Source organism: Cryptotermes secundus, unplaced genomic scaffold, assembly GCF_002891405.2.
Source record: "Cryptotermes secundus unplaced genomic scaffold, Csec_1.0 scaffold280, whole genome shotgun sequence".
NCBI classification, from domain to species: Eukaryota; Metazoa; Arthropoda; class Insecta; order Blattodea; family Kalotermitidae; genus Cryptotermes; species Cryptotermes secundus.
Window position 1 is genome coordinate 2,240,013 of NW_019720566.1, and position 20,400 is coordinate 2,260,412.

Consider the following 20,400-nt stretch of genomic DNA (forward strand, 5'->3'; position numbering starts at 1 on the left):
GCCCTTGAAGAGGATTTACAAAAGAAAAAAGTCATGGAAGTTTAATAGTGGATGTTTTTACTCAACCCAATGACATTTCTCTCTTATATATTCACTTCATATCTGATGTGATTCACACATACCGTATTTACGCATGTATAGGCTGCAGCACAATTTTCAGACAGAAATTATAGAAAAAATAATTTTCTTGGAATATTATTTCAGGAGTAGAACACCCCGTATTACTAATTATGAATATAATTTTTTTTAAATGAAGTGTGATTTCGAATATAAGCCGCACCCCAGTTTTCCTCTTGAATTTTTGGCAAAAAATGTGCAGCCTATACATGCGTAAATACGGTAGTTTGTATTGGCACATGTTGGGTGGTATGCATGAAAAAAATAACAGGTTCTAGTTCAGATGATTCGACTTATTAGCACCTTGGTTACAAGTTCTCTTAATTACAATTAATAAGAGTGCTATCGCTAATTTACTCACTTCCCCATTCACCGTTGCACATGCACTAGGATTCTCAGTTTCCACTAGTCATCTCCTAGTAACACATCTCAACACAGAAACTAGCACTTCAAATCACTACACAGTCTTCTTGCCATTTCTTGTTCAATCACCCTGGAACCTCAGAACTCTACTGAAAAACTCCTAACTCCTCAAGCTTATGACTGACTCGTAACTGCCTTGAATGAATTCTGTCACTATTTTATATAGCCGCAGAATGGAAATGGATCTTCAGTAACCACCTATCACATGAACATTATCCAGCCAGTCTGTTGGTGCATCAGTTGGATCTAGAGAAAATATGTCACGTGGTCTCTATCCATTGTCGTGTGTCGTCACCGCAGACACAGAAGACACAGCTTCCTCTGTTGTTGCATGTTGGGCCATGTTTACAGAGCTGTTGCCTGGCAACACGTTCATGAAATCCATTACAGTATATATTACAGACTGACACCTGACTTTCTTATACAGTTCCACATTTTCATTGATTTTAGTGAGATTACCACCCATATTTGCCGTTTGATTTTTGAAGCCATTTTTTTTACATTTTCATGTCGTAAACTGCCTATAACAAGTATTCATTACAGCAGCAGTTTTTTGTGCTGTTATGAATTCTTGTTATTGGACGTCAGCTGTACAGTCAAAATTTTTGGTGCAGGACATCCACTTGGAGACTAAGAAGTAGATGGGAGGATAATATTAATTTGGATTGTTGGGAAATCAGTTGTGTCAGAGGTGAATGGAACTATCTTGGGATTATTACCAGCGCCAGACTTTTTAATTAGCAGGAATGTTGAATATTCAGCCCCTGATGCTAGAACATTAGTTTTAAAATTGATTATTAATATGTATTTTTTACTTACAGATTCATAAAAATGCTGGAAAAACATAAAAAATTGCTGAGAAATTATTCTCAAAATATTGATACGCTGGAACAAGTTGCTGGAATTCAAAATGTCATAGAATGTCATGGTAAGCAATCTGCAGATTTAATTAGTGTAGCGAAGATGACCTTCAAAGGAGGTGTACTCTACAATTTCCATATTGATTATTTCAGGTTCATTTGCAACGGCCTCTTGCACACGATGCAAGCATAAAGTTACAGCAGATGCAATTCGAGAAGATATCTTTGCCCAGAGGATCCCCCGGTGCCCACGTTGTCCGAAAGTTGCATTGCCTCCTCTTAATGATGCAGAAAATAAATATGAAAGCTATAAGGGTGAGTGATGAATATATCATTCATTGAAGGTGATATCTATAAAAAAAAAGAAAAATTCTGTATAAGGATTTGTTGTGAAATTCTTGGCATCACAGTTCTGTAACTGTGTCCTTTCTTTTTCCAGATCTTGTGTCTCGAGGAATAATGAAGCCAGACATAGTTTTTTTTGGTGAGGGGCTGCCAGAAATATTTCATGAATCTATGGCAAAGGACAAGGATGAATGTGATCTTCTAATTGTAATTGGTTCATCATTGAAGGTTCGACCAGTTGCACTCATTCCAAGTAAGTGTACTTTATTTATGATGTGGCTTTACAAATGTCCCTCACCCTATCCCCAGAATGCTGCAGACACAATTTTTTTTAAAGGAAACCATTTATGATATAGTGTGTAAAGAAGTAGTCAGCATTGTCCATTTTGGACCAAAATTCATTTCAATACATGAATTCTAGTAAGAACTTTAAATGTCAGATTTCACATACAAAGTTAAATTTTTACATTGAGGTTATGAGCTTGTTGAAGGTAGGAAACTATAAATGCTTCTTGCACTATGAGGTCCTACCCGGAAGTATGGGCGTGAGCTGCTAGATATCGCAAGCTGTATCCTTTGTGGACCAGTCTGCCAAATGGCATCAAGATGTGAGCATGTGTTCATTTTTATGTGCTTTGTTTTAACATTGTGTTAGTGCTGTTTTGTGATCATACCAACTTGTTAAAATGACTGATGTGAAGACACAATGAATTTGCATCAAATTCTGTTGGAAACAAGGTAAGACATCAGCGGAAACACACAAAATGCTTAAAGAAGCGTTTGGTGATAATGCCAAAGGTCTAACCCAAACCTACAAATGGTTTAAGTGTTTCAAAAATGGACAGATATCAGTCAACAGTGACGAGCGTTCTGGACGGCCTTTGACAGGAACCATGAACGGAAATGTCAGAAGTGCAAGAGGCTATCCTCGAAGATTGAAGATGAATGATTCATGATGTTTGTGATGCCAAACTGTTGTATGGAATGTGTCAGCAGATTTTGTCACAAGAGCTGAACATGTGGTACATTGCAGTGAAATTTGTGCCCAGGCTGCTGAGTAGTGACCAAAAGGAACACTGTTTCCGTCTGCTCTGAGCTTAAGGAACAGACTGAAAATGACCCCAACTTCAGTTCCACCATCATTACTGGTGGTGAATCTTGGGGTTATGGATATGACCTTAAGACGAAGCAGCAGTCATCTCATTGGAAGACACCAAATTCACCGCGACCTAAGAAAGTGCAACAAGTTTTAAACGATGTCAGGTTTTTTATGGGGGGGTGGTACCGAAGGCATCATGCAGAGGGAGTTCCACCAGGACCGATTGCGGATGACAACTTCTGTTGTGATACTCTCAGGTGACTAAGGGAAAACATCCAGTTAAGTTTCATAACAATTCTGGCCCCTGTACCATAACGACAGCCATCCCCCACCCTCCCTACTCACCAGACTCACTCCCAGTGATATCTTCTTATGTTATATTTTAGCGTCCTGTTGCACTGATTTAAGTCCATGATTTATTTTATCCGTCTTCTAGTGCATACATTCATCTATCCCCTCTTCTCACTCTCACTACATGTTTCGGCACAAATGTGCCATCTTCAGGTGCTGATCCAATCCACGACAAACTAGTTCATTGCATGCCTTGTCTATACATACTAAAATAACTAAAATATATATTTATCATATATACTGATAAATGTTAAGTGTTAAAATATTAAAATTATACAGCATATTTCATTCTTACGTCGTGTTTCATTACGCGAGTCACGTCTATCATCGTCTGTTGGAGCACTCTTTCACTATCGTGTATTGTGCTCTATGTTGCGTCTCGCTCCTGTGACTGTGTGTTATATAACACACGCAGTCACAGGAGCAGGGATTAGCCATGGTACTTGCCAAAAAATTCCGTCTGATGACCTGAACATGTCTCGTCTAAGCCAGCAGTGTTCCACGCATCCCGGCACAAGACAAATGTGACAGTCACATAAACATTTGCAGTGACCTGATCGATAGTGCTATACCAACATTGGCAGATTTGCATAGCAGCCAGCAGTGACTATTTTGAGGGAGGATGTGTGTGTGCATGCATGTGGTGCAGCAAAACCACAGTCCACAGACATATCCTTTGCAAATGCAGAAGTATGAATCAGAACGAGAGGTTATATAATGCTTTGGAACTGAAAGGTTTGTGACATGGAAGGTCTGTCTGTGGTTCTGCAGTCCTTTGTTGAACCTTGGCCACTTTTTCTGTTTCTTGATCTTTTTCACAGTCAGTACAGGACAGCACAGACACAGAATAAATGCACAGAGACATTCATTCCTCAAGTGGGATTCGAACCTATGATCCCAGTATTTGAGTGGGCAAAGACATTTCATGCCTTAGACAGTGCAGCCACTATGATTGGCTCACAGTATCCTACCCTGAGTTACTTTATTTTGTATTGCAGGTTCAATACCACCAGATGTACCACAGATACTTATCAACCGAGAACCACTGCCGCATTTCAACTTTGATGTGGAATTATTGGGAGACAGTGATGTCATCATCAACCAGATTTGTCACATGTATGTTTCTTCATTGTGTGAATATACTAAAATTTCTGTGATGATGATACAATAAATGAAGTTAAGTAAAGACTGTGTAATGCCAGTGTAATGCCTGTTGAATTTTCACCATAAAATGTTATGTCAGTGTTTTTCCTGAGGTTTTGCATCCTCTGTAAGTGCAAGCAAACAAATATACATCAAGGTAGCTTACATGTATAAGATGTGAAAGTATGTATATTTCAAAGCTGTTTCACAGTTAACTTCATCTTTCAGATACTGGGAACAAGTACGTTGTGTGTTCAAGTTCTAAGGTCTCCGATTTTTTTTCTCACACAATAATCATACAAAAAATTTGAAACTTATGTCACTTTTCAACGTAATCTCCCTGCAGCTGTACACATTTTTCACAACGTCGACGCCATGATTCCATGGCCGCTGCGAACGCTTCTGTAGGAGTCTGTTTTGACCACTGGAAAAATTGTGATGCAATAGCGGATTGAAAAACGGCATCCATGTCTCATCCATTGTCACAGTTGATGAAAAGAAAGTCCCATTCATGCCTTCATCATTGCCATGCGTGCAGCCTTGTGGTCATCCGCCAAAATTCGTGGAACCCACCTGGAGGACACTTTCCGCATTCGCAGGTCTTCATGCAGGATTTTGTGCACAGATCCCACGGAAATGCCAACTTTGGGGGCGATGTTTTCCACACTCAATCGGCGATCCTCCAAAACAACTTTCTCAACTCGCTTGACCATGCTGTCAGACCGGCTGGTGCAAGGCCAAGATTGTTTTGATTCATTGTCACACGACGTTTGGCCTTCTTTGAACTGTTGCGCCCACAAACGCACATTTTTCACATTCATGACACCATCACCACACGTCTCACTCAACTGACGATGAATTTCAATGGGTGTCGCACCACGCAAGTGGAGAAAACGAATGATTACTCGCTGTTCTTGTAACGAAAACGTCGCCATTTTAAGTATCAAAAACACTCCTCACACTCGCCGCTACCACTAGAGTTCTGTGTGCCGTAGAGTTCTGCCATCTCTGTCACGCATTCACAAAGAGTGCACACATATTTTAAACAAAACTGCATGTGTGTATCTGCTCCCAGTCCTGAGAAAAAAAAATCGGAGACCTTAGAACTTGAACGCCCCTTGTAGTTGATAAAATCTTCCTGGGCTATGAGCTGCATCAGTTTGTTGAAGATTACTGACCTTTCTGGGACCATCTCTGTCCCCATCATCATACTGCTGAGTATGATTTTACTTACACAAAAGATATTCAGAAATAATAGAAGTTCTGTGTTTCTTAATCTTTTGGGTTTTTAATATTTGCCACCAAGAAACTATTCAACAGTTGTAACCTGTATTTTCATTTTTGATCAGGATGGGTGATGAATGGACTGAGGTCTGCTGGCAACCCAATCCACTGACCGAAGCAAGTCATCTAGTCACTCACATAGGGCGACACCATAACAGTTTGGAAGACACATCGTGGGAGGACCACAACAGTGATCCATGTGCAACAGACTGCAGTAGAGACAGTCTCAATGTTCAACCATCCTTCCAGATGTCAGCAGATTGCAGTAGCCAGGACAGTCTTGTGAGTGGCAGACATGACAACCAGTGCTCATCTTCTAATCGCAACTCCACAGACAGCAGTTGTAGCCCATTTAAGGTTGGTGAGCGGATGTTGAACATTGAAAGCAGCGAGGCAGATTCCTTGCAGATGTCCATAGACAGTGGCATGGGAATGTCTGCAGCAGACAGCAGCTGCAGTGCATTCAAAGAGCGGCACATGTCTGTTGATTCCTCCACTCATGATAGTGGAGTTGGATTTTCTGCTGACAGCCCAACCGACGTTGGTAGTGCCAATCTTCATATGTTGGTGGATTCCACAAGAGATTACAGGAATGGTGGAAACACTTCTTCATCAAGCAATTTCAACAACCCATCTAGCAGCAGCAGTGACGTGTGTGTTCACTCAACTAAGGACTGTGATCTAGGTACGTTATCTGCTGACAGTAGCACTGCTATCAGAGAATCTGTTATATTAGTAGAGTCGTCAGGATTGCCTGCTGATCCAGTTACAAGGGGCAAACCTTCCAGCATGGTGGTGGACTCAACAACAGATAGTAACACTAGTAAGAACACAGGTGTGTCATCAACAGAGAGTAGGTGCAGTTTGGTGCATCGACATGTGTCAGTGGATTCAATGCGAGACAGTGGAATTGGTGATGGGAGCAACAGTGTTGACAGCAGTAGTGGAGTCGTTACCAAAGAACGTCGCATGTCTGTGGACTCCAGTGAAGACCAACCGAAATCAGAAGGTGATTTAGAGGAGCTCAGAACATGCTGGCAGCCAAAGATAAGAGAGAGTCTTGCTGCCAGACTCCAAGGTAAGTTCCTTCATTCAAAATGTTGATTCTCTGAGGACTTGTTTGAGATAAGGCAGTGGACTCCCATTACATATTGAAGTTCAGTTAGATGATGTTTTAGCAGAACAAAATATGTTAAAATTGCTATTATATGGCATCCTGAAGAAAAAGGAGTATCACTGGAGAAAAGCCTAAAGTATTAATTTTATACCACAAAAGTCACATCCTGTGTATATTAAGATAATCAACACAGCTTGATGCCTTATTACCCATTATATTAGGCATATGTAACACATGTAAACATGTCGCAGAAATTAAGATCTAAATGTAGTAATTGAAATATTTGTTGTGTTGACAGTAGCATAGTTCCTATGTATCGTCTGAGAGACACAACAGGATGCAAGCAATGAAAGTAATTATTGTTGATTCTGCATCAGAGCTATTATGTTTATTAATTTTCTGCAGTAGAAAATAAGCTATGGCATAAGATTTTTGAATGTGTGTGTATGTGAACTTGTATGTATACATCACAGTTTGCTGCAATGCTTCAGAAGATACTCATCATTATTCATAACAGCTGGTGCTATGCAAATATGTTTTGATGTTTCTTTGGGCATTAAACTCAGGATATCCTTAAATGAATGCAATTTAGCATTGAGATTACTGTCTTAGGAGTACATAAACTGAACATTAAATGAGGTAAAGGTAAAGCTATCCCTGTAACAGGCTGTGAAGGCCCATAGGATTGTGAGATGTCAAGGATCCCACATTTTCTAGACGGTCAGATCACAGATGGCGGTAAGGTTATCAGCTTTACCTGCCAGCTGCTATTTACCCTCCAGGATAATGCCTGGTACTCATTTTTGTTAAAGGCTGTGTGAACCCCAGGGCCATAGTACAACTGGAAGGATTAGGTCAATTGAAAAATCCAATGACCTCATTGGGATTTGAACCCACGACCTTCTGGCTTGTAGCATAGTGCCTCAATCCACTACGCTACGGCATGCCCCAAACATTAAATGAGGAATAATCTTAATTCAGGGATCACTGGATGGGCATTTTGCTGTTTTAGTGGCAGTTTGATTTCAACTATTTCCAGTATTATAACTCACTGAAAAAGCTGAGTGAAGTATTGCTGTCTTGAAAGAATATAAAATTGTCCACCACTGTGTACCCCTAATTTCTGACTACCATTATTCTACCAAATGGATTGTAGGCTCATGGCAAAGAACACATTCTTTTAGGTGAATTTGTTTTCTGGAGCTATAATCCTTGTACTGGATATTGTATTAAGTTAGTAAATTCTACAGTACCACAGATATTGCATTTATCAAACATACGACTTTTGCTGTCAGTAGGGTTCATTTGTTTGGAAGTCAATATTTGACAAACTATATACTGAATTGTACATTTTTTTCAGTATTTAATTCTGTTTTCTAACCATAATTATTGTTTGTAGGCCTTAGGATACCACAAATGCGCTGTGTGATATTGTTACGTCATATTATTCATTATAAAGTTATGTCTTTGTGAAATAAACTACAAACCTATTGCATGTTTCTCGGCCAAAATGTACTGTAAAGTGGACCTTTTCACAGTGTTTACATTACCTCATATAAAATGGGCATTTCACAAGTTTTCTTTAAGGTGATAGCTGTGAGAGTGAATTACTCTTAAGTGTGGTGTTAGTACATAACACAAGGGCTATTTAGAAAGTAACCGCTATTTATTTTAGGCAACTAAGGTAGGAGTGGGGGAGAGCTCACTCGTGTGAGGTAGCATCACATGGCTTATTGCCTTGTAAACCATTACATACCTAGTCACCTAATGTTTGTTCTTATCTCTACAGAGTGAGTTATGATGTCTTGCAATTGATAATTCCACCAGCTGCTAAATTTGCGCTGTTATCCACTTTCTTTGCACTAAAAGTATGAGTTCTGCAGAAATCCATCGTGAATTGTGTGCAGTTTACAGCAGAAATGTAATGAGTGAAGAAACTATAAGACAGTGGTGTAGAATGTTCATGATGAAGAGTGAAATGATCAGTCATCTGTAGTGAATGTTGATTTTGTTCAAAGTGTTGACCAAAAAATTTGTGGAAGACGGCTTCACAATTTCAGAACATTCATGTGAATTTCCACAAATTTTATGCATTGTTCTTTATGAGATTATCACAGTTAGGCTAGGCTATCAAAAGTTTTGTGCAGGGTGGGTTCTGAAAATGCTCACAGGTGCGCACAAAATGCAGAGAATGGTTTCGGCTTTGAATTCAACTTTCTCAGAGCAATACCACAAAGATGGTGACATTCCCCAGCCACATCATACAAGTATAAACGGTGTCACGTAACTTTGAACAAGGCCCCGCATTCCTAGTCAAATCCTGCGCATAGCTTGTGGTGGGAGGAGTTTCTTAACACTCGTTCTTCCACCTTCACCTACCCCTCGAGTTTCATTGAAACTACACTATCCTCTTTTTGAAGAACATATTACAATAATAGTAATATATTGTCACGCATCATGCAAAGAAAAATTATATACATTTGCAATTACTTGCGTCTTCTGTGAATGTAGACCTATGCCCTGACCTAATTTTTTACTCATTATGTACAATTTAGTGCACAAGGAAACTGACGTTTTTAAACAGATGATAGAAAAACCGTAAGTATAACCTGCTTCGAGGGTGCCTTACAAACAACTGGCCACCTGTCACTTCTCACACCCTTGTCTGAAATTTTTCTTCTGCACATTCAAGGTTACACTTGGCCTTGTTCGAAGTTACATGACACTTGCTATAACAGATGATGAAACTTTAGTTTCATTTGTGAATGTTGAAACCAAAGAACAGCCAAAGCAGTGGTTGCACACACATTCACAAAACAAGCCAAACAAGTTTAAACAAACATTGCCAGAATGTTAATGGCAACTGTTTCCTGGGAGAGAAAAAGAGTACTGATTGTGGAATTCATGCAACAAGGGACCACAATAATGTCAGAAGTGTATTATATGTGAAACAAAAAAACTGCATAGGGCCATTCAGAACGAAAGGCATGGAATGCTGACACATGGTGTGGTGCTGCTGTCACTTGAGCACTCATGGAGCATTTCAGCTGGGAGTTGTTTGACCACCCTCCTTACAGCCATGATCTAGCTCCTAGCAACTACCACCTGTTTTACCTACCTGAAGAACAGGTTATGATCACAGCATTTCAAGAATAATGAGGAGTTGATGGAAGGTGTCAAAATGTGGCTGAGTTCACAAGTGGCAGACTTCTTTCACACAAGCATACAAAAAGTTGTTCCCCAATATGACAGGTGCCTCAATTCCAACCGTGACTGTGTTGAGAAGTAGCTGAAGTATATACATACAGAGGGGTCCAAAAAAAATGTACTCACTCTTTGATAGTCAGTATCTTTGGAACAAAATGACATGTAGTTACAATTCTTGCTCGGAAAGAGAGAGAGTCCTTGTATGTGTTCAGAGTGACCACCATCAGTGGCTAAACAGTGTCGATGCTGCCGAACTGCTGAGCGAACTATGGCTGTCAGTGTCTCCTGTGTGATGGCTGCACATGACACTTCGATGGTTTCTCGTTGCGCGTTCAATGTAGCTGGCTTTTGTCAATAAACTTCATCCTTCAAGGTTCCCATAGGTAGAAGTCGAGAGGTGTTAGGTCTGGAGACCGTGGTGGGTACTCAATAGAACCTCTTCAACCCATCCATCGTCCAGGTAGAGTGTCATCCAAGTACGCCCTGACATCTCTATGGTACTGAGGTGGTGCACCATCTTGTTGTAGGTAAAATATCTCTCATCTCCAAACAGCTCTCGAATGGCAGGGAAAATCGATGTCTGAAACATATCGAGATACACCTGGCCGGTTACGGTACCTTCAAAGAAGAAAGGACCGATCAAACCGCGCGATGACAGACCACACCACAAATTAACACCCAGTAGATTCACTTCCTTGCCCATGTGAACGTGTGAATTTACAGGAGCCCAATACACACAATTGTGGCGGTTAACAGTACCGTTCATTTTGAATTGTGCCTCGTCAGACCAGATAACTTACCCTGAAAACTCCTCATCCTTGTGAACCATGCCTTCAAACCACTCGCAGTATTCAAGCCTTCGATCCGGGTCATCCTCATTCATAGCGTGCAGCAGTCTTGGAATATATACTTTCCACTTTGCAGCCTTCAGAATTTGCCGTACACTTGATCGGCTTACCCCACTTTCGCATGCACGCAGGTTTTTGCAGTGATCATGTAGTGTTGTAACACCACAGCACTGGAAGCTGGACTTGTTACTATCCATGGTCACCCAGATCTTTGCTTATGCACATCATGAACAGTACCGTCGGCTTCAGATTTATCCCAAATACAGACAATTGTTCAACGTGTTGGAGGCTGAGTTCCAAACTCATTCTGCCATTGTTGTTGTACCTCTTTAATGTTTTCGTACTTCCAGTACCACTTCAATACAGCCTTGCATTGCTCAAAGAACAACCTTTCAGCCATTGTTGCTGTTGTCTTCTGCTCGTAGTGTGCATGTGGCACAACACTCACGTGAGTCATGTGACCTTCGTCATCTGTTGAGAAAACATTACACTACACTACTGCACAAGAATTGTAACTACATGTCATTTTGTTCCAAAGATATTGACTATCAAAGAGTGAGTAAATTTTTTTGGACCCCCCCTGTATATTATGTATATAATAAAAATTTTTTCTCATTGCTTGTTTTGTTAACAGCATAACTGAGGTTATTTTCTGAGTAGCCCTCTTAAAATATATAGATTTTTTTCTAGTGGGGTGGGACTAAGTCCCTTGTACTGTAGCCACTTCTGGCCTATTGAAATGTGAAATGTGCATGTACTGCACATATGTACATTGGTTACAGCTGAAGTAGAAGAGCTGGGCAATGTGGATTCCACATATGTTAAACCATGCTCAGCATGCTGCTGGCCACCACCTGCTACCAGTGTTGGCTGAGGGGGAGAGATGCATTCCTTGATTACATTTTGACAGTGACTGGTATCATGAATGCATTCATCTGACTCTGGACTACTATGACAAAAGTGTTGAGTGGTGGCCCCCTCTTACTATAGAAGATATTTGAATTATACAGCCACAGCATTCTGGCAGTGGCAGATACTGTGTTACTCAGCCATCAAGAGGCTTGTGTGTTCAAATCACCTCATACCACTGTTGGTGGCATGTTATGAAATGGCATTACATGACCAGGGAGAACCTGCTTTACATCAGAAACAACTAGACCTGCTGAAACATGACATTTTCTTCAGAACAAGGCAACGACCCATCACTGTCATGATGCACAAAGTTGGCTGCTGGCATGAAGTTGGGAGGTGCTGGCAAACCCTCCTTACTTCCTACTCATATCCGTATGTGGTTGCTTTTGTTTGCTTGGGTGAAGGAATATCTCTGAAGTTGCAGATGCCATTAGTAAGTAACAGTATCATTACACCATCCAAGTAGAGACAATTATAGAGATGCAGTTGATCGTCTGACTCACATTGAAAGAAGTGCTATTACCTTGATGATTATGTAAAGTAGGGGAAAGATATAAAGCCACCAGAAATAGCCATTGCTAGGGAACAGCTCTGCAGACATGCCTGTTGCTAGGCAATGGCTCAGTAGCCATCATGTGATGGCCACAACAGACACGCACGCAACAATAGAAGAGCTGCTGAAATCAGTGCTTTCTGTATCATCAGTGCCTAGGCTATATAACGACCACCTGGCATTATGAGAGTCAAGAGAGTCTGCAGGCATACAGTCAGTTGAGAGTTGCAGTAGCTGCAGCACAGGACAGTTTGGGAACCCAGAGAAAAGGGGAAGTCCGCTGTTGGAAGCTGCCAAGCAGCACAGTGAAGACCATGACTGAGAACACTAGTCTGTGTGTGATAGTGATTTGTGAAATATAGTCACAAGTAGTTTAAGGGTCCAGTAAATCTGATTACCAACCCAAACCCTGTCTCTTATCACCACATGACAGTATGTTGTGACATGATTTTTATTGATATGTTGTATCTGCAGCATGTACTGATAACGTAGAAGACATTTTTTAAATGTCCCTTGTACATCATATATCAGCTCATTGCCAATTAAAATTCTGACTACTGAATTCATTGAAGTAACATAATCCATCAGTACTCTAGAATCTGATTTTCAAAGGAGACATTAATAGAATGGTGTCAGAGTAGGCCTAATTGGGAGGAGAAATTATTCAGTGATCCCATGACATAGTTGAGTTCTGTACGGCAGTAAAGTCTTGCGGCTGAATAAGTACGATAATAAGCTTGACATTGTTTGTATTACAGAGAACACCTACTTCCTTCTCACCCCAAACCGCTACATCTTCCCTGGAGCTGAAGTGTACTATGATCCTGATGAAGAACAGTCATCCTGTAGCAGCAGTAGCAGTAGTAGCAGCAGCTGCAGTAATTCAAGTGATTCTGCCAACAACTCTTCAGCAGAAGAAAGTGACAATGAAGATGCGGAAGATGGTGAATATTGGGATGACATAGCTTCTGCAGTTCCAAACAAACCAGTCAATGGCAGATGCCCTTGATGTTAACATTGCACACAATAGCAATCCAAAATTATTGTTAATTAATGACAACAGATCCATAAGTGGCATTGTTATTCATACTGATGCACTTTAGTGAGAAAGTTCTAAATCAGTTAATGGATATGTCTCCATTATAGAGAATGTCATGAATACAGTGATGTAGGGAATACATGTAGCTTTTTCCACCAAATTTTGTGTAAGTACTTGTTTGTAGTGTTAATTTGCTGATGAAATATGCATTAATAAATAGTTTCTGACGTGTTAGCTGTGTGATTTGTCCATAACATGGTATGGTGAAACTGCTACATGTGATTACTCCTCTTTTTTTTTTTTTTGCCTGGTAATCAACCCAGTCTGCATTAGAGCTCTCAGACATCAAGCTTTCTTACCATAGTAATATGAGAACACAGTAGTTGAAGCTAACGAAGTCTGTTGAAGAATGATTGAATTATCTGTGGTGTTGAAGCCTCTGTCGGTGCCGGAGATGCAAGAAAAAGAGTTACAGTACATTTTAGATAGGATTTTTTTGTCATAGTTTCTATAAAGCAAGGCAGTTCCCCCCATTTTTTCCATACAACATTGGTTTCAAAATATTAGAAACAAGTGAAATTATTATCTCTACATTTCTGTCACAAGCGGTAGGGGTCATACTTGAAACCACCAGCAGGGAGTATAAAAGATAGTGTTCTGAGGATTTCAGTGTAGTATTTGATTGATAGCCTGGAGTTTCATTTAATTAATGACAGTATCATAAATCTAAGGCATGTGTGGTACATCTGTCTACACTGATGGGGTAACTGGAATCTCTGGCAATAATCAGAAATAGTGCCAAATTATAATTCACATAAAGTGTAGGGTTTGGTACTTTCCATGCCAGTTTTGTTATTGATATTGGAATGTGTGTTTGAATTAGTGTTCCCAGAACATAAACTCTGGCCTAATGTAAAAGCAGTAGCACATATCAAGTAATTTCTCCCTGCCATGCTTTATTGTATTTATTTGCTACTGCACACTGAGTTGCTTTTGATGAATGACAGTGTAACTTTATTATGAGCACAGGAATATGTACAAAAATAAATGCAGGGCTTGTTCATTCTTATGTAAACATAAAATACTAAAGAAAAATTAAAAAAAAAACATGATTTGCAGGTTATATATAGTGTAAAGTGTGTACAGTGTATCCACAAAGTCCTGTCAGGTTTTTGAAAAATTGTGGCATGCAAACAAATTGAGCTAGCCACATGCGGTTTGCGGCACATCATAGTGAAACTCTGGGAGTGTTTTACTGACCTCAGTAGAACTCGATGTATGCTCCTGTGGTAGCACGGAGAACGTCCAGATGATATTTGAGCTCTTGCCATGTCCGCTGAAATAGCCGAGATTGCATTCCTAATACAGGTCTTCAGGTCAGCAAGTCCATTAACTGGTGTTTGGAACACATTGCTCTTCACATAACCCCACAGGAAGAAATCCAGTGGTGCTATGTCTGGTGAATGTGGAGGCCAAGGCATTGGACTCTGCAGATCCATCTTCCTGGAAATGTTCTGTCTAGGAACGCGGATTTTTTCCTGTTGGGTTAGGTGAAGAGCAGTGTGTTCCGAACACCAGTTAATGGACTTGATGACTGGAAGACCTGTATCAGGAATGCGATCTCGGCTATTCCAGTGGACATGCTCCACAGAACATGGCAAGAGCTCAAATATCGTCTGGACGTTCTCCATGCTACCAAGAAAGTACACATTGAGGTCTACTGAGGTCAGTAAAAAACTTCGAGAGTTTCACTATCATCTGCTACAAACCGCATGTGGCTATCTCAGTTTGTTTGCGCGCCACAATTTTGCAAAACCCTGACAGGACTTCGTGGACACACTGTACGTATATTGCATTGGGTTGTGTGGAAATAAGACTTGTGCAGAGATTATTAAGCTATTATTTTTTAAGAAGTTTCTCTTCATTTAAGTATGATTGGTCTGTGCATGAGTGGGAAGATCTGTAGTTACATGAACGAAGTACACATAATCATTATATAATAGGAAACAGATGTGTAAAGTGTGCCTTGTTTCTTTCTGTTGTTGCCTTTTTTAGTTGTGAAGAATAATAATTTTGACTCCTATTTCATATGTGATGCTTCTTATTTCTCTTATGGCTGAACGTTTTTGCATTAATCTTTCATTCGATTATGGTCAATTATTTATTGATCTCACATTTTTATCACCAGGATGAGTGAGCGATGGTGACATTCAGTCATAATATTCCAAATGATATAATGCAAGTTTTGTACTTGTCTGAGTGACGTGATTGAAAGAGAAGAATGAATAGGCTATCATTTTACTTGCAATGTTCCTGAACCCAACCATATATCATATTATAACCCTTGTTAATTGCTGTCTTGGTCCATTAAGAATGGAACTATGTGTTTATTTTGTGGTACATTCAAAATGGGACAGTGTTTTGCAGTGGTACTGTGACTGAAAGAAAGTACATTTGGTTCTGGAGAAGAGATTATTTTCATAGGGCACTTCATCCATTGGGCAACCAACATAAAGGCTGCTGAAATATACCTGATGAGGGTTGGAATCAATGTCCTGATTGCCTTGCCAGGTCCCTAGCAGTGTTTGAGTGTCATTAACAATTCTGAATAGGAGAAAGGCTGCTGAAATAACGACAGTTCTCATAATGAGATACTGTAACCTTCAGCTTTTGAGTTTTGCTATGATTTAGAAACAATGAGCTGTCATATGTAAACAAATGTAAATAAGTCTACATAAGTTGTAAGCCTAACCTGCTGTTTGAAGGTATAGTATTTATTTGTAGCCTGACACATGACAGATCATACTGAAAGTAGTTTTATTCCTTATCCTTTAAACACTGGAACTTCATGAAAATATCTGTTTGGCAGATTTGTTTGTTTAGCCAGGCTCATGGTGGACTGCTTTACATTAACAAAACTAAAAAGTAAAACGTATACAAGTGTAACCCTTTGTCATGGGATTTAAACGCAACTATAACCTGACAGGATCACTTTAAAGCAGTTACACTGTATATGTTGCATGTTAAGCAAAAGAGGGGCATCTAATTATACTGCATTGTAATAAGACATTAATCTCTTGTGGAGGATATGTTGGGCTGGGGGGCAGAACACTTATGCTCTTGTTCTAAACATGTTGGATTTCTGACGAGGGAAGATATAATGGAGAAGTTTGGCATGCATCCCCTATATACATGATAATATGCCCCCTGTATTTCTCAGAGTCCTCTCCAAGCTGTCATTATCGCCTTACTACACTTCAGAATAATCTGAGGCCTGCCCTGTGGTTCTACTTCAAACGTTTTCACCGACCATGTGGACAAGGACTAAGAAGGTCAAAAAGTTTGTAACTGAAGGTATTTTAAAGAAAACTAATCTAGTATGTATAATATGAATCTGTGATGAAGATAAAAGCTGGTAGCATCATATGTTATTTTATCCTCCAAACACTTGAAAGTTGAATTCTAAATAAAAGATTATTGGATGAACTGGATGATTGGAATCATAACAGAACTTGCTTTATTGCCTCATTGAATTGTTGTCAGAAGCTTTGGTATAATTTGGATTTAACTACATGTGGATACAGTACAATGGCGGGACTTTGCGGTTGTCTGAGGAAGAGTAACTTCATTTTAAAAATTGTTATTGTGCAAATGAATAAAGCTGGAAGGATTGGGTAAATTGAAAAAAAAATCTGCCACATTGGGGTTTGAACCCACCACCTTCCAGCTTGTAGCATAATGCCTCAACCAACTATGTTACCACATGCCCTGCAATTTCACCATATGAAAGAAAAAATCTGAACCTTTTTATTTTGCTATATGTTGTACCAATCATGTGTGGATATATGCACACGGCAAACTGAATGTCATCAGTCAGTTCACAAAGAATGGAATGCAACCAGCAGACGGTTGTGTGTGTATATTGTGGATGGAAGACACAAAACATACAGAAGTTCAAAGGAAGTTCAGAGAAACTTGTGATGAAACCCCTGCTTCTTGTGAAGGCATTCTGCAGTGGGTGGAACCCTCTGGAGCAACCAGTAGCATGAAGAAATGGAAGAGCTTCGTGCCACCATCAGTGTTACCATGAGTGGAAGCTTACCATATGACATGTAAACATAAAGAGGAGGCCTACATATTAATTTTCAGACCCAGTGTGTTACTGTGATTTATTGAGGAACTGAAGCATATACCAGTGCTGTTTCTTTTGTAATATTATTTTACTGATTGTTACACACTATATTCACTGGTTTCATAGCAAACATAGGATTTTTATAAAGGTTTCAAATTTCAGATATCCAAATTTGGCATGTTATATAATTGAGTTAAATTCATTTGTAATGCCGATTGGTTATGCTGAGTGCTGAAACTGACTATGGACATACACCTGAAGCAAATTTTGATAATAATACAAGAAGTTTAGTGTTTTGTATCAGACTTGTGCTACAGAATTCAAGAGCATCAGGTATTATGTTTTATCAAGTGTACATCTTAAATTCTTTGTTTCAAGTCATTTTCTCTGGTTTCCCCATCTCAAACTTCAACAGATTTTTCTATGAACATGTTTTCTTCCACTGAATTATGTAAGAACATGATAAAGTCATTTCTGAAGCTGAATTTCAAATTTCCTAAAATACTTCCAGATGTATAACAACTTCTACTGACAAAGATTGCCAATGCCTGAAAGTTTTCAAACATAACTTCAGATATTCACCCTATCACAGTCTTTGTCACTTTTAAAGAAATACAAATAAGGTTGATACAAAGTGTGTAGGTGTAAATGGTAGTTATGATCTAACATTGTACCATATCGCACATGCTCCTAGTGGCAATAGTTCATCAGTTATTGCTCAAAAATGGAAGAGTGAATAAAAATGTTGTATTTCTTATTTATATTGTCCACAAAAAATACCTCAAAGTTCTGTCATCATACAAAATTTCATGTCGTCTTCTGGGATGTGATGCCATGTAGTTTGATAGATTGATACTACTTCAGAGGAGCCTGCTTTCTCCTTCAAGGTAGTAGAAAAGTAGAGGCATACCTTGGAAATATTGTAGTTCGGTTCCAGATTACCACAATAAAGCAAGTCACGTGAATTTTTTGGTTTCCCCGTGCATATAACATTTGTGTTTACACCATACTGTAAACTGTTAAGTGTGCAATAGCATTATATCTAAAAAAAACAGTGTACATACGTTAATTAAAAAGTACGTTATTGCTAAAAAATGGTAACCAACATCTGAGCTTTCAGCAAGCTGTAATCTCTTTGCTGATAGAGGGTCTTGCCTCAGTGTTGATGGCTGCTGACTGATCAGGATGGTGGTTGCTGAAGGTTGGAGTGGCTGTGGCAATTTCTTAAAATAAGACGACATTGAAGTTTGCTGAATCGATTGACTCTTCCTTTCATGAAAGATTTCTCAGTAGTATACGATGCTGTTTGAAGAACTGTTTCAAAATTGTAGTCAGCCCTCTCAAACTTTTGCTGCCACATTATCAACCAAGTTTATATGCTTTTTAAATCCTTTATTGTCATTTAACAGTGTTCACAGCATCTTCATCAGGAGTAGATTCCACCTCAAGAAACTGCTTTCTTTCTTCATCCATAAGAAGTAACTCCTTATCTGTTATCCTTATCTGTTTTTGTCATGAGATTGAAGCAATTCAGTTGCATCTTCAGTGCACTTCTAATTCTACTTCTTTTGCTGTTTCCACCATGTCTGCAGTTACTTCCTCCAGTGAAGTCTTGAACCCCTCAAAGTCATCCATGAGGGTCGGAATCAACTTCTTCCAGACTCCTGTTAATATTGATATTTTGACCTCCCATGAATCATGAATGTTCTTAATGGCATCTAGAATGGTGAATCCTTTCCAGAAGGTTTTCAATTTACTTTGCTCAGATCCATCAGAGAAATCACTGTCTGTGACAGCTATAGCCTTACAAAATGTGTTTCTTAAATAGTAAGGCATGAAAGTCAAAATTACTCCTTTATCCATGGGCTGCAGAATGGATATTGTGTTAGCAGCCATGAAAACAACATTAATCTCATTGTACATCTCCATCAGAGCTCTTGGGCGACCAGGTGAATTGTCAATGGGCAGTAATGTTTTGAAAGGAGTCTTTTTTTCTAAGCAGTAGGTCTCGACAGTGGGCTCAAAATATTCAGTAAACCATGTTGTAAACTGATGTGCTGTCATCCAGACTTTGTTGTTCCATTTATAGTGCACAGGCAGAATAGATTTAGCATTATTCATAAGGGCCCTAGGATTTTCAGAATGGTAAATGAGCATTGGCTTCAACTTTTTTTTTTTATTATTTTTTATTGCTAGTGGGGTGGGACTAAGTCCCTTGTACTGCGGCCACTTATGGCCTATTGTACCAGCGGAGATGATAGGTGAGGGTGATTGTGGAGCAATTGGTGGAATGAAGATTGGCAGGGGAAACCGAAGTACTCGGAGAAAACCCGCCCCAACGCCACTTTGTCCACCACAAATCCCACTTGACCAGAGCCGGGATCGAACCCGGGCCGCCGCGGTGGGAAGCCAGCGACTAACCGCTTGAGCTATGGCGCGGCCGTTGGCTTCAACTTAGTCACCAGCTACATTAGCTCCTAACAAGAGAGGGAGCCTGTTCTTTGAAGCTTTGAAGCCAGGCATTCACTTCTCTCTAGCTATGAAAATCCTCGATGGCAATATAAGGCTGTTTCGTCTGCATAAAAAATCTGTTGTTTAGTGTAGCTACCTTTATCAATTGTCCTAGCAAGATCTTCTCGATAACTTACTGCAGCTTTTACATCAGCACTTCAGGAACTTTCCCTTTACATTTATAATTTGGCTGTTTGATGCAAGAAGCCTAGCGTTTGGCCTATCTCAGCTTTTGACATGCCTTTCTCACTAAGCTTAATCATTTCTAGCCTTTGATTTAAAGAGAGATATGTGACTCTTCCTTTCACTTGAACTCTTAGAGGCCATTGTAGGGTTATTAATTGGCCTAATTTCAATATTGTTGTGTCTCAGAAAATGGAGGTCTGAGGAGAGGGAGAGAGATGGGAAAACGGCCAGTCGGTGGAGCAGTCAGAACACACAGCGTTTATCAATTTAAGT

The 20,400-nt window shown here is 39.7% G+C and overlaps 1 protein-coding gene across 2 annotated transcripts in view; it reads left to right on the plus strand.

The window, feature by feature from the left end:
- The window catches only part of LOC111868517 (NAD-dependent protein deacetylase sirtuin-1), a 32,138-nt gene extending 13,656 nt beyond the window's left edge, over positions 1-18,482 (plus strand). The window contains exons 6-11 of one of the 2 annotated variants that reach the window (XM_023859216.2): positions 1,362-1,468; positions 1,554-1,715; positions 1,840-1,998; positions 4,194-4,311; positions 5,688-6,700; positions 13,018-18,482. In XM_023859216.2, the coding sequence (XP_023714984.1) occupies positions 1,362-1,468; positions 1,554-1,715; positions 1,840-1,998; positions 4,194-4,311; positions 5,688-6,700; positions 13,018-13,268 (1,810 nt within the window). In that variant the 3' untranslated portion in view covers positions 13,269-18,482. The remainder of the gene's footprint in view (positions 1-1,361; positions 1,469-1,553; positions 1,716-1,839; positions 1,999-4,193; positions 4,312-5,687; positions 6,701-13,017) is intronic. The other variant, XM_023859228.2, reaches the window with a different exon arrangement.
- Positions 18,483-20,400: the final 1,918 nt, after the last annotated feature.